A 14,732-nucleotide genomic window follows, 5' to 3' on the forward strand; every position below is an offset into this window, starting at 1 on the left:
AAAAAGAGAAATTAAACCTTCAATGCTCAAGAATACTTTATTTCCTGACTGCAATTTCCTCCTTTTGATTTTTGGAATCAATGGGTGATGGAGAAACGTGTGGATTTGGCCTTCCTGTTTTCAGGGCTTTGTCACGCATGGTCTGTTTTGGCTACGAAACCAGTAACATTTTAAGCCTCCGGTGTTTACAGATCTGAAGGTGTCTCTGGATTCAAATCAAACCAGAACTGGCTCTGGAATCTGGCTGCCTCATAAAGACGTGACTGAGCCTTCTAGGGCCTGGGAGTTCTGTCAGAGAACCGGGAAGAAGCCCTGAAGTATCTCCGTGCAATCGGTCCATTTTGCAGCTGCCCGCGGGCCGGGTGCTGGGCAGCAGGGTAGAGGCAATGCCCACTTTTGGGCCAACGCGCTTCACTAAGCTCCTAGAACCAACAGTATGGAGAGGATCTGGCTAATAGTCAGGGTGAATGAAAGCAGCAGAACACACCTGTTAGGCATATGGGTGTGTATCAAAGGTCATGGCTGAGCATTTCATATCTTTAGCGAAAAGTTTTGTGGTTTTTACCTAAAAGTTGTTTTATTTAGGCAGTGGGGCCTGGAGAGGAGGTGCATTTCGGCTACCAGAGGCTTGCCATAAATTAGATATATGTTTAAAGTGCTTATCACAGTGCCTGGCACACAGTAAGTGCCACATAGGCCTTAGGTAGCATCATTATTATTATCATCGCTGCCATTTCTATTCCCCTCGGTGATGCAGAGAATATCAGCCTTCCAGCCATCGAGCTAAACGTGAATGACGGGAAAGGAACTTGGTTGGCTTGGACTAGATCTTACTTTTACGTCAGTCTCTAATCCCACTCCCTCCAGACCCTGAGTGAAATAATAATTCACTCCGCCAGCCCTCAGCTGGCAGAGAGGAGCTTTTGACTATGACGGGAGGGGGCAGCTCTGTGACCCTCTCGCTGGGGACCGTATTCCAAGGCGCTCCGATAACCTGCTCCACTGGGTTTTGCTTCCTCCCATTATGGTTTTAAGAGAACAATAACACAGCAGGAAAGGTTAGACTGCAATCCTCACAAGAAAACCAGCAGAGTATCAGCAATTTAGCACCGTTTTTCTGCACCAAGTTTTTAAAATGTAGAAGGCTCACCTGCCTCGGTAGAAGCGTCACCTTTCTGAAAATATAACAGCTATTTTCCATCACAGAAACGATTCTTTCCCAAATATCAGAGCTTTTGATGCTTCAGGTGCAATCTGAGTGATTTGTTTGATTTTTTATTTTGCTACCCCAGTAAATCATTTATACGGCCCTTGATTCACAAAATCCTGAGTTCTTTAAAAGATGCACAAAATATCCTATAAACATATTGACTCCTGCCTGCTGTGTTCCTGCCAGCTCTCCACCAAAAGGTTTATAGATCCCCCTCATTATAAACTAATTGATATTCTGTAACGGTTAAATCTTCTTAGCAGTTCTCTCCTTGGAGTCTGAGAGGGAAGTGTGAGGATGTCAGAGATATTAAAGGAGAAGGGAAGGGACTCAAGAGCCTGCGGATTTTCTTAGAGGGAAGACACCCTAGAGACTGATCCTGAAGATGTGGGATTCTTAAAATAACGGAACCCATCGTGGGGCAGCTCAATCCCTCCTGTCAAGTGGGATTACTACCCAGGAGGAGACTAATGCAGGGAAGCAGTTTAAGCCACCAACCACCAACCTCTCTGAGCCTCAGTTTTGTCATCTGTAAGATGGACCAGCTTCCCTCGCACTCACATTTTCGTAGAGGGAACAATGTTTCACTCCTGGGGTGGCAGGGGGAGGAGATGCGGGGCAGGCGAAGTGTGAGCTGTCATTCTCCCGGCGCGACCTGCTTTATCCTCTCCTCCCTGTGATGTGCTCACTGCGCAGGCTCCGCCCTCAGCTGGTACACCTCTCCCGGGTCAATTCGTTCAGGAGGAGGTGGGAAGAACAGACCCGTGTAGTGTTCTTTGGATCAGCCTAACAACACAGCTAATATTCTGGGTTATCGGACTCCTATTTCTATTTCACTGTAAATGCTCAGAGGAAGCGAGAGGCAATAGTCACTGTATAATGACAAGGGGAAATGATTGGAGAAAGTTAAATGAAAGAAACCAGGCTATAAAAGTTACGTATGGCTGGATGTCTACTACGCAAATTGCAATGTAAAGGGACTAAATGTAGATTCCTATTATGAAATATTATCTATTAAAAAACAGACGAGTTAGCTCTCTGTCTATTGACCTGAGAGATGCCTATGATACATTAGAAAAAAAAAAAGAACAATGTGTACAGGACAATCCCAATAAAGGGGGAACTAGCATGTAAATATTATGGGTTAAAATTCTAGGATCAGAATGCATGGTTTTAAATCAGGGCTCTGCCTCTTTGAGCTAAGCACACATTAGCCACGTAACCTCTCTGTATGTATCTCAGTTTTCTCATCTGTAAATGGGGATGAAGATATTACTACCTTTTTTTTTAAAAAAAAAAATATATTTTATTGATTTTTTACAGAGAGGAAGGGAGAGAGATAGAGAGTTAGAAACATTGATGAGAGAGAAACATCGACCAGCTGCCTCCTGCACATCTCCCACAGGGGATGTGCCCGCAACCCAGGTACATGCCCTTAGACCGGAATTGAACCTGGGACCTTTCAGTCCGCAGGCCGACGCTCTATCCACTGAGCCAAACCGGTTTCGGCTTTACTACCTTTTTTAAGTAGGAAAAAGCGGTATTCATGCTGGGAATGATAGAACTCGTGGTTGTGCTGTGGCCATGAATGAGTGAATGCACTAAGCCCATAGGAAATGCTCAGTAAGTCTTAGCTCTTGTTACATGGGGTTACATGTTAGTATTATTATGCAGATGATCTAGAATTGTACACACCAGACTGTTAACATCAGTCACCTCAGGTGCGGTGAAACCAGAGGGAGATTAGGAGGGTACGGAAAAGAAAATGGAAATAAAAAGACACTGGGAACCAAAGAAAATATACAAATGGCAGATAAGCATGTGAAAAAAATGTTCAGTAGCAAATGTCATTAGGGAATTGCAAATTAAAACAACGATGAGCTACCACTACACACCTATTAGAATGGCAAAAATCCAAAATACTGACAACACCAAATGCTGGGGAGGGTGTGGAGCACCAGGAACTCTTGTTCATTGCTGATGGGAGACAGAGTGACAGTTTCTTACACAACTAAACATACTCTTATCCAGCAATTGCACAACTTGGATACTGATCTTAGTGACGTGAAAACTTATGTGCACACAAAAACCTGCACACAAATATTTATAGCAGCTTTTCTTAACTGCCAAAACTTAGAAGCCACCAAGATGTCCTTCGGTAGAAGCATGGTTAGATAAACTATGGTAACACCTAGACAATGCAATATTATTCAGTGCTGAAAGGAAATGAGCTACAAGACATAAAAAGACAAGAGGGAACCTTGAATGAATATTCCTAGGTGAGAGAAGCCAGCCTGAAAAGGCTGCATACTGTATGATTCCAATTATATTAGGCATTCTGGAAAAGACAACACTATGGAGACAGTACAAAGCTGAATGGTTGCCAGGGGTTATGAGAGAGGGAGGGGAGAGTAGACAAAGCATGGAGGATTTTTAGGGCAGTGAAACAATTTTGTATGATACTATAATGGTGGCTACATGTCAGTATACATTTGTCCAAACCCATAAAATGTACAACACCAAGAGTAAATCCTAATATAAACTATGGATTTTTTGTCAACATAGGTTCACTGGTTGTAACAAATGTACCACTCTAGTGCAGGGAAAGGGCGTTGGTGAGGGAGGGGGCAGTGTGGGTGAGCCTATGTGTGCATAGAGTGTGGGAGGGGTAAAATCGCTCTAAAAATAGTCTAACAAACATACAAACATTGTGTGTGTGTGTGTGTGTGTGTGTGTGTGTGTGTGTGTGTGGAGGGGGAACCCTAAATGTTAGCATTTTCTCCTTGGTTCCTGGCCTGCACTCCTGGCTGTTCCCTCTGCCAGGAACATTCTTCTCCCTCCCCTACTCCAAGAAGGAAGTCTACTTATCATATAGGATTGAGTTCAGCTGAAATTTTCTCTGGGCTGTCGTCCCTGTGCCCCACAGCACCTGGACCTCCACCGATTGGCACGTATACCATGGCCTTATGACTGCGCCTTACCGTGTCTGCCTGCCCTACTGGGTGTGAGCCTTTGAAGGGAAGTCTATTTTATTCCTGCTGTACCCCCAGCACCTAGTGCCGTGTCCAGCAGAATCACTTCATGAGTTTTGTTGAATGCAAGGCTATGAATGAAATCAGGACAAATGTAGAGAAAAACAAGCAACCTTAAGTTGAAAGAACCCAAGCAATAAAATGAGCGTGGGGGGTGGCCGCCCAACAGCGGGGGTCACACTGGAAGCAAACGGAGGTTGTAAGAGAGATGACAAGAACCGAGGAATGGATGCTTACGGAGCAGGTGAAGCGTGGCTGTTGAAATGCAAATACTTATTGAGCATTTACTGTGTGCCAACACTCTACCAGGAGCTCTGCAAGTAACTGCTTAAGAAGTTCCTTGTAGGGAGCCCGTCCCTGGGTGCATTTTTGCTTGGTTATTTGTTGGTAGAAAGTGGAGTTGGGGAAAATGCTGTCAGTGAGCTTGTTATACCACAGCCTTTCATTTCTGTACCTCATCATCCCAGGCAGCCTGTAGCTCATCCGAAGACAATGACCCTTCCCGTGACTACATATCGAATTTTTCTAGAAAACCAACTCTGTTCAAAAGTGGGGAGGGGAAGAAGAGGAACAGAAAGAAACAAATGAACAAAGGGCTTTCTTGTGTTGCCTAACAAAAATCTCCTATCCGGGCACTGCAACCTGGAGGCAGGTCTGCTACCCTACACCCTCACCTCTCTCCCAAGTGCAGAAACACCCTCGTGTCCTCCGAATCTTCAAGCAAAGCCCACACGTTTGAAGAGCTTCTGGAGGCCCTGGGTCTGCTGTGCCCTATTTGTAAGCACGGCCAGGGCTCTTCCGGTGTCAGCGGCAGCCCCCACGCTAGTCCCCAGTGCTGCCTGCACAGAGCTCTGGATCTTATTTCAAGAACTCCTCCGCTCCAATTCTGTCTCCTACCCAAGGTCTTGACCCTTAGCTGAATTTCAATTAGTTGCCCTGAGGATCCGGGAGGAGACTCATTTCAGAGGAAAATGCCTTCTGCTAGGCAGCACCAATCCAGCCTGAAGTTAGTGTCTATGAATTTCAACTCTGAGAACTGCCACTGCTCACCTGGCCTGGAGAAATGTCTTTTGCGATGGCCCATATTTGCCATACTTGAGACAAGCCTCTCCGTAATTCCGAAATTGTTTCTCCCAAATCTCATTTTCAAGACAATCACTGCTGAGTAAGTTTTCTTCCAAAGCTGCCTTGAGAATTGCTTCTTGAAACAAGAATAATGATTGCTTTTCTGAAAAATGCAGGTTGCAAACTCTGACAGCCCATGTGCAGGACAGAGGGGAGGAGGTTAAGAGTTCCCCTCTGGGTTCTATGCGTGATTCACTGAGAAAATGGGGCAACAATCAGGGGCACTGGTCTTCATTGTCATCGGTGAAATGGGGCAGTAGTTGGTCTCCTCTCTACCTTATTGGGTGTGGGGATGGCACCACACTGGGTTAATATTTTTGCTCTCTGGAGAAACAGATGCACTTGCAGAAATGTCACTCTTATAAGATTTATCTATTCTTTCTCAAGAAAGTTTTGATGGGGGAGGGTCATGTTATTTTCAGCCCTGAGGATAACATTCAGGAAATTGGAATATTAGGAGTGCAAACCATTAGAGTCCAGGACTGGTCGTGCTGGATAATGAGCTCCTTTTAGCAGGAAGTTTGCTCTTTAATACAATGGAAAAGTAATTTATTGAGAAGTGTCCGTGGGGACAGAGAGGAGTGATGCACTTCTGCAGATGTTTCTGGTAACCAGCTGAGGCAAGGAAGGACAAGGCTGTTCTAGGAGCCTGCGGATGGGGGTCTTGTCTCCTCTGCAACCAGCTAGCTGTGGCTCGCAGTTAAGCCTGCCCACTGCTCCAGGCCTTGGGTCTCCCACTTGTAAAATGAGCAGGCTGAGGTACAGCTGTGATTTCCACACATTTTAAAGCAACAGAGCTCCTCTTAGTGAATGCTTTTCAGAAACCAAATACGGACCATGCCGGGAGAGGTACCTGAACCCCACCTGCACCTGTAAGGTTCTCCCTTCCCCTCACAGAGCTCCCTGAGGCATTCCTGGGCCCTCACCTGCTCTGAGGTGCATGGTGACAGCTAGTAGCTTAGAAATCCTTTTGTCATCGAACAAGGAGAAATGCTTGCTTCTAATCTAGCTGACGCTTGGTTTCTTCTGCCTTTGGAGGGCTGATGCCTTGTGATGCTCAGAGAGGGACCTCTTAAGTGCTGTGAGTCCAACCCCAGGACAGCTGATGCTTCAGAAAACAGGTGACAGGGACACAAGATCTGGGCCAGCACCAGTCACAGAAGAAACTGCGGGGTCTTCCCCAGCCACATCTATCTCGCTGGCTGAAAATGACCCTGTGGCTAGTGATGGTTTTGTGTGTGTGTGACTGTAGCTGCCATATAGTTCCTTCCTCTCTCCTTGCCTCCTCATTCATTCATTCATTCATTCATTTCACTCACTAATTCACAAACAGTTACTCATCGTCTGCTTCTAGACCACAAATGGTCTAGTGAGGAAGACTGACAATGAAGAGGTCAACAAATAGCCATCTGATCACACATGCAGCACAGTGACTAGTGGTGGTGACGGGGGACCTGGCTGAAGATGGTGCTCGAGGAGCCAGCCGTGGGAAGAGCTGGGAAGAGGATGTCTAGGTGGAGGGAGCAGCGCGGGAAGATCCCCAGGCAGGAAGGAGCTGGGCGTGCTCTGGGACAGAAAGCCCCGCCGTGTCTGGTGCACAAGGAGCGACAGAGCCAGCGGGTGAGTGCAACCCTCGCTACCACCGTCCTCAGGAATGACCTGCAATGAGCCTGCTCGGAGCAGGCAGCCACGCCTGAGGGAAGGCTCGGTGCTCGCCCCAAGGCGCAGAGGCGGTTTATGCTGCAGCAGAGTGCATGGAATCCAGTCATCACATGGGCAATGCGCTCGCTGATTTTCCTTTTCACTGTCCGGCTGCAAGCCCTGGGCCTATGGTGGTTGGCCCAGACTGGGAGACGGCGAGGCTGGGAGAGGAGACTGGTAAACGGAGCAGAAGAGAGGGAGAACAAGGCCATGCTGGAGCACATCCACACCCTTGTATTCCCAAGGACCACGTACAGATGTGAAAACTGAACAGTGAAGAAGGCAGACAGGGAAAAAATTGACTCATTTGGAATATGGTGTTGGAAGAGAACTCTACGGATACCCAGGACCACCAGAAAGATGAAGTGGGTCCCAGAGCAAATTAAGCCTGAAACACCACTGGAGGCCAAGACGACAAAAATGAAGCTGCCCCACTTTGGCCACATCACGAGGAGGCAGGGTGCTTTGGCAAAGACAATGATGCTGGGAAAATAGGAGGCAGCAGGAAAGAAGGAAGACCAATCATGAGCCAAACTGACTCCCTGAGAGAAGCCGTAGGCAGAACATGGTGGACAACACTCCTTTGTAGGAACACCAGGAGTTGGAGCCAATTCAACAGCACACAGCACAGAGCAAGGGTCCTGGGCTTTGAGTCCACAGGCCTGGGTGTTCCACTCACTGGCTGTGGGACTCTGGGCAAGACACTTAACCCCAGTCCCTCACCAGAGACTCACCATCCCAAGGCCTCCCTCAGAGGTTGTTGCTAAGAATAAATAGGATGATGTATGGGCCTGGCACATTGAAATGGCCCCCTAACGGTGAAGGAGCAGGAGACAGTCTAGGTGGGAGGTGACACAACAGAACTTTGTTCAGTGCTTTACAATTCGCAAAGCCCTTTTACCCACAGAAAGCGGAAGACTGTACCTTCACCTCCACATCTGTACCTGCACCTCCACATCTGCACATTTACCCCTGACTCCCTCCCCGACAACCAGACATAAATATCAATAACAATACCAAGCTTGTTTATTTCTAGTGGTCACTACATGCCAAGCACCATCCTAAGCACTTTACATATAGTAGCTTTACATATAGTTCATTGAATAGTCACAGCCCCTGAAGAGGGAAGTACTGTTGTGGTCCCATTCTACAGATGAGGGAACTGAAGCACAGAGGTTAGGTGACTGGGTCAAGGTCACAGATCTGATAAGTCAAAGGACAAGATCAAAGATGTAACTACCGCCAGACTATCTGCTAAAGACCAGGGCTATGCAGACAAGGAGACACACGCCTGGCTTCAGTGCACTCACGGATCTCGCTTCAGGGACCCAAGTAAATCTCACATAAGGTGCTAGATGTTACTGTAACCATGGTGGCCAAGTATTAAGGGAACAGAGGGAAAGAGCTCTGATCATTCATTCATCAAATGTGTATGGTTGATGAGTGAACAAGACCAATGTGGTGGCCCCTGCTCTTAGGGGAGACATACAACCAGGCAATGTTTACACATAATGTCTACACGGTATACTTTTCTGCAATTTGATTCTGCCTGTGATAAGCACTAAGAAGGAAAAGTAAAGGGTCCCATAGAACGAGTGTAGGCCAAGAGTTAGGGGAGGCTTTACGATACGTGTGTCTAGGGGTGTGTGTGTATGTGTGTGTGCACACATACTCTCACACACACTCACACATCCCACTGAGACCTCTGTGCTAAAGGCACGTAATTAAGAGTGTAGCCCTGGAAATGGGTTGACAGGGAGGTCAGCTTAATTATTCTGGAGAGCTCTTAGACCCCTCCCCCCATTCACTATGTATTAGTGCTTCTACAAGAAGGTGAGCAGACGAAAGGATTTCTCGTGATTTGTTGCAACTGGTGAAACCTCTGATGCAAAGAATAAGCTTGAGGCTACTGGCTGCAGGGCAGTGTGGCCCAGTGGTTGAAATCACACGCTTGGGGCCAGACAGACATGGTTTGGTCACATCACCACTTAAGAGCTGTGTGACCAAAGATAAGTCACTTAACCTCTGAGCCTCAGTTTTCTCATCTGTTAAATGGTGTGGCAGATGCTGTAGGGGGCTCACTTATCACCTTCTCTAACCCACTTCTCCCCTTCCTGCCTCTACTAGAGAGACCCCAAACCAAAGCACCCCCATGGCCCAGCCACCCTGGCAGATAGGGGTGCCCAATGCCAGAGTTGTGGCCAAACGTCTCTCCTGAAAAAGAAGGCAAAGCCTTGAAAGGGGAAGACTTTGTCCTCTTCACTCTTCCTCCTTCTTCCTGAGGCACTGCAGCCATTTTGTGACTACGAGGATGAGGAAGCGGAAAGAGAAACCTGGTTGGCTCTTTGATGATAACCTTGAGCAGCTGTACCAATCCCGAATCTCATTATAAAACGAATGATTGAATAAATAAATAAATGAAGTAACCCCTTACTTGTCTGAACTACTGTTTATCAAGTTTTCTGTTGTTTGCAGCTTAATGCATTTCTACAGTGGTACCAATGGGATAAGGATAGAGCCTACGTCATGGGTTGCCACGAGGACGCAACAAGATAATGTGTACGTGCCAGGTTTGTGTACGTGCCAGTCGCAGCAAGCAGTGGTAAGTGGAGACTATGTTGGTGCTGCTGAAGGCGGGCAAACCTGCCACCCCCGTGGCAAGTAAGTCACTGGTTGGAGCATGGGGGGCAGGAGCTGGGTGGACGGCCCTACCTCGATCACTGAAGTCGTCAACCAGCACAATCTCGGCGACCAGCTCCGGGGGCGAGCGGTTCAGCACGCTGTGGACGGTGCGCAGGAGGGAGGACCAGCCCTCATTGTGGAAGGGGATGATGATGCTGGTGTTGGGGAGCGTCTCCAGGTAGCGCTTGCTGTTGCAGCTAAAGAGAGACACGGGGGACAGGGAGAGGACAGTTGTCAAGAGAATGCAGGCATGTGGTTTGGCTAACTGCAAATCCAATCCCCTTCTTCTCCAGCCTTTAGAGAACAAGTGACAGCCAGAGACACCTTTGTCACTGCAGAATTATCTCCTACTGGCATCCTGAAGTCCTGCCTCCAATCCCTGCGCACATACTCCACAGGGATAAGTATACGAGACCCAAAACGATGCCAGCCAATGCTGATGGAGCAGCACTGGGACCATGCACTAACTCGTTTCAGCCTCGATCATGATGAGAATGTTGTGCCCATCATCATGACTCCCGTGGAGGACAGCCCGTCAGTAACTCTGTGCCGCATACCCCACCCCCTTCCCGCACACTCCTCCCCAATAGAGGACAAACCATTTATGCATGAGTTTGGAAGAATAAACTGGGCCTCTCCCTTTCCCTTCCTGAGCTCTACCAGGAAAGGGCGCATTTTCTCCTCTGCTCTCCACCAGCCCCAGGGTAAGCTCCAGGGTGGAAGGCCCTGCCTCTGTGGGCCTTTAACATCATTATAACACCCAGAAGAATGACCAGAGTCACTTAATATCATCAAATACCTACTTGGTGTTCAAATTTCCCGGATCTTCTTGTGTCTTTTTGCAGTTGGTTTATATAAATCAGCACCAAGACAAGGCTCATATTCTGCCTTTAGCTAATGTGTCTCTTAAGTCTCTCTTTTTTTAAAAAAAAAAAATTGCAGAATCTAAATGGTGGGAACTTGAGCTTTCAGCGTACAATTCTTTCAACTTTTCTGTATGTTTGACAATTTTCAGAAAGAAATGTTGGGAGAAAAAGTGGGTCAGGGTTCATGAGTTTCAAATGCTCTCCGCTGGAGGCACCGCGGGAGGCTGGGGCAGAGGATTAAACTCTTGGGTTCTGGCGGGGAGCTCAGCTGCAGCTGTGTGAACGAACTCCTCTCATTCCGGTTTGGATGGACAAGTCAGCCCCCCTTTCCCCTTGGGACTCTGGAATTCTTGCATGTCCCCTCGTGCTCCTCCACCTGGCTGGACTCTTTATATCCAGGCCTCATACAGCCCCTCGCCTCCCCTTTCCTCGTCTCTCTCATGCCTTTGATCATTTCAGCCAGCCTTCTCCGGGAGCCTTCTCCAACTTCAGTCTATCAGCCTTCAAAAATAAACGGAAGCACTTTTTTTCTTAAAAAATCCCTTTCCCTTAACTCAGCTGGGTCCTCCGTGGCCAAGAAAAACAGGTGACATCTCGTTTTCTACAAAAGGTCCTGCCTTCCCTCCAATTTCACAGGAGGCTTGTGTGATTGAAGCAGCATGGGGCGGGTTGAGGGGGTTAGCTGTAATAAATTGCCTGGAGTCCAAGGGGTGAAATACAATAGAGCTATTACCCAGTGGAGAGCCCTGGCTCTCTGAAACCCCAGAGCTGGGCCCCACAGCCTGCCAGTAGGTAACATAGGAACAGCACCGTACAGTAAGGGAAGTAGACAATGCGACAACAGACTAAATTCACTTCTAATCTAATCCAATCCTGGAATTAAAGATTACCCAGAACTCGCCGAAACCGGTTTGGCTCAGTGGATAGAGCGTCTGCCTGCGGACTGAAGGGTCCCAGGTTCGATTCCGGTCAAGGGCATGTACCTGGGTTGCGGGCACATCCCCAGTGGGAGATGTGCAGGAGGCAGCTGATCGATGTCTCTCTACCATCGATGTTTCTAACTATCTATCTCTCTCCCTTCCTCTCTGTAAAAAATCAATAAAATATATTTACAAAAAAAAAAAAAAAAAAAAAAAATTATAAAAAAAAAAAAAAAAAAAAAAAAAAAGATTACCCAGAACTCAACTAAAAGGCTCAGCTTGAATGATAAGCCTGAACGTGTGGCTTTTTTTCTTCTTTTGGTCTCCTCTCTTCTTCTCCCTCTTCTCTCCATCCATCCACCCATCCATCTATCCATCCATCCATTTAATTACTAAATAGGCAAAAAATGGCATTTTGACTTTTGCCATCGGCACTAGTCATTAGTTTGGTCCCATCTTAGTAGAGGCTCTTTGTTTAAATAAAAATATTTGTGTGACATGCTGATATGAATCCCTCCAGTGTCCAGCAGGAAACTTAGTTCCACAGTCCAGCCCACTGGCCACCTTCCTGTTGCTAAAAGCCCTGGACACCCACCTTTGCCACAAGCCCTGTTTCTCCTGCTCTTTTTAGGCCTCAGCTCCCAGCAGAGAGAGGAGGCCTGGGGATGGTGGATAGAAGGCCACCACCTACCACAATGACGCCCCACTTAGCAGTCCCCTTTAAGACCTGTCTGCATGCTGTGTATTGAGACCTCAACACTGGCTGGTGGCATACGCCCAGCTCCTTTGTGTATGGTAAACACAGAGCATCCCTCGCCAATGCCTTCAGACAGCAGCCCAGAGAATGTGGCCTCCAAGAAGGGGAAACTAGGGCACTGCTCCCCATGAAAAAGGCTCAGTTTGGCTATGATCAGACAACAATAACCTCTGCCTCCCCACGGTGCATTGTGCCTGATGGTTCTCAAAGCACTCTCCTTCTCTCTCCTCTGAATCAGCACCAGCCCCCGAGGAGGGGGATGAACGAGGGAGTGCTCACCCCATTTCCCACACGGAAAACAGAGCCCAGAAAGGTAAGTGACTTGGATCTAGGACTCAAATATAGATACTACCTATTTAAAATAACATTTATATGTGTGTGTGTTTCTTGATAAAAGTGGTAACTGCTCAGTGTAAAAGCCTAGAAAACACAGAAAAGCTGAAGGACAACTGATAATGACAGCAGCATCCTGCCCAACGCGTACACCGGCGGCGGACCTCTGCTCTCTTCTCTGAACATATACCTGTTTCTACAACACGACATCCAAATCTTTGTGGGTTCCCAGATGCAGCATGGCTTCCTGTGCCCATCCTTGGGCAGGATCAGGTAGAGCAGAGGGTCAAAGCAGTGACATGGGGAACCTTCCAGCACACGATCTGGATGCCCTCTTGGCTCAGTATTTCTGGCCCCAGATGGCACCATAAAAGAAGAAGCACCTTACAACTAAGACCTGCGTGAAGAACGTTCTGCCCTTTGCACAAGCACTCCCACCATCATCTGGGTCACACACAGCCTGGTAAGGTCCCTACTCGGACAGGGCCAGGTTAAGTTAGGGGTGCAGAGCATGAGGTCAACAAGGCACAATCGGGGGTGTTCCCCGCCACTCACTGAAGCAGTGAAAGGAGTACAAAATGAATGTACATCAACAGGGAAAGTTTCAAAAGATGCAAAAATTCAAACTAGAATACTGATAAGCAGTTGCAAAATAAGGTGGAAGATGACAATGGTGATAAGAGAAACTACCTGTTAAGGATTCCCATTATGCCAGGTAATGTTCTAAGCACTTTGGATGGATTAATGTCATTTCATAGTCATAATGCTCTTAGGAGGCAGGGACTGTCATTGCCTCCATTACAAAGAGGAGACAAGGCAGCGAGAAGTTAAGTAATCTGTTAAGGTCAAACAGCTGGTAAGGGCTGGAGCCTGGATTTAAACCTATCTGCCCTTCATACATATTATGTTCTTACAGGGATAATGTGTCAATGCTATTAATTATATAAACAAAGAGAACAAACAGATCAAAGCCAAAAATTGAGGGAACTAAGTAGGAGCCTGAAGCCCTGGCTCTAGTGTCTGCTCCGCATGCAACAATGCCAGTCTTCTTGCTGGGCCTTACTTATGTCAATAAGGGGGCCACAGCAATGGTAGGGCTCTGTGCCTGCTCTGTATCCCCTCTCCTATTCCTGTTCTAGTCTTTTGGTAATAACATCCTGACTTCCCATGGGGAATCTCCCACCCCTCATTTCTACAAGGTTTGGGGGGAGATCCTTGCTTTCCTTGAGGATGAGCAAGGGAGCGTGGCTCAGCCGATCAGAGCATTGCATCTCCCCAGCCACAGCGATGGGTTCAAGGATGGGCACCAGTAAATCAGAGTAAATCTTTGCTGAGACACTGGGAGCGAGGTAAGCTCTTTTCTGCTGAGACCCAGCATGCAAGGATATCAGTCTGGTCTGCCTGGGGCCGCCATGTAGACTGTCCCCTGTCTTAAAATGATTGACAGAACAGAAAACAGAGCCAAGAGTTGGAGAGAGGGGTTCCTGCTGGCATCATTTAGGGACCTGAACCGAGCTATGGCTGAAGTCAGGGTCTACTTCTGGCCTTTTCAGTTACATGAGCCGATACATTTTCTTTTCTAAGTCAGCTGGAGTTAGGTTTCTGTTATTTGTAACTAAGAGAATCCCTGCTGATACAACTGGATGCTCTTTGAGCCTTTCAGTCGAATGAATCTGTTTGGACCTAATGATGGCCTCTGAAGGGCAGAGGCAGAAACTCCTGTTACCGGGAGTGGTCTCCAACCTGAAGGCGCAGCCTCTCTTTTCAGCTGCAGGAAGAGAGCTCTGCTCATTCACTGACTGGGAGAAAGCGGCCTGGGCGGTGGGGGGCGGGAGGCAGCGGAGGACTGGGGGCTGACCGAGCTCATTTGTGACTGAGCGGCCCCCAATTTAACATTCCCTAAAGGATTCTGAACTCTTGGAACACAAAGATGAAATTAATATACTGGCCCTTAAGATGCGCCCTCAGGGCTCACTGCAGGAACACTACAATATAAAAGAAAAGAAGTCAAAATCAAAGGGAAGCTGCAAAAATCTTCCCTCTGAGTCAACTTTGAAGTAGAACAACCCAACCAGTTCGAAGGGGACTATAAAACACATTTAATTC

At 47.5% G+C, this 14,732-nt stretch overlaps 1 protein-coding gene across 2 annotated transcripts in view; it reads right to left on the reverse strand.

The window, feature by feature from the left end:
- Window positions 1-14,732, reverse strand: part of GALNT10 (polypeptide N-acetylgalactosaminyltransferase 10) — a 173,317-nt gene that overhangs the window by 62,312 nt on the left and 96,273 nt on the right. For both annotated transcript variants that reach the window (XM_070414544.1, XM_070414545.1), the window contains exon 4: window positions 9,781-9,947. In XM_070414544.1, coding sequence (XP_070270645.1) covers window positions 9,781-9,947 — 167 coding nt within the window. The remainder of the gene's footprint in view (window positions 1-9,780; window positions 9,948-14,732) is intronic.

This window comes from Myotis yumanensis, unplaced genomic scaffold, assembly GCF_028538775.1.
Source record: "Myotis yumanensis isolate MYYU_CA2020_CCGP unplaced genomic scaffold, mMyoYum1.0.hap1 SCAF_5, whole genome shotgun sequence".
NCBI lineage: Eukaryota > Metazoa > Chordata > Mammalia > Chiroptera > Vespertilionidae > Myotis > Myotis yumanensis.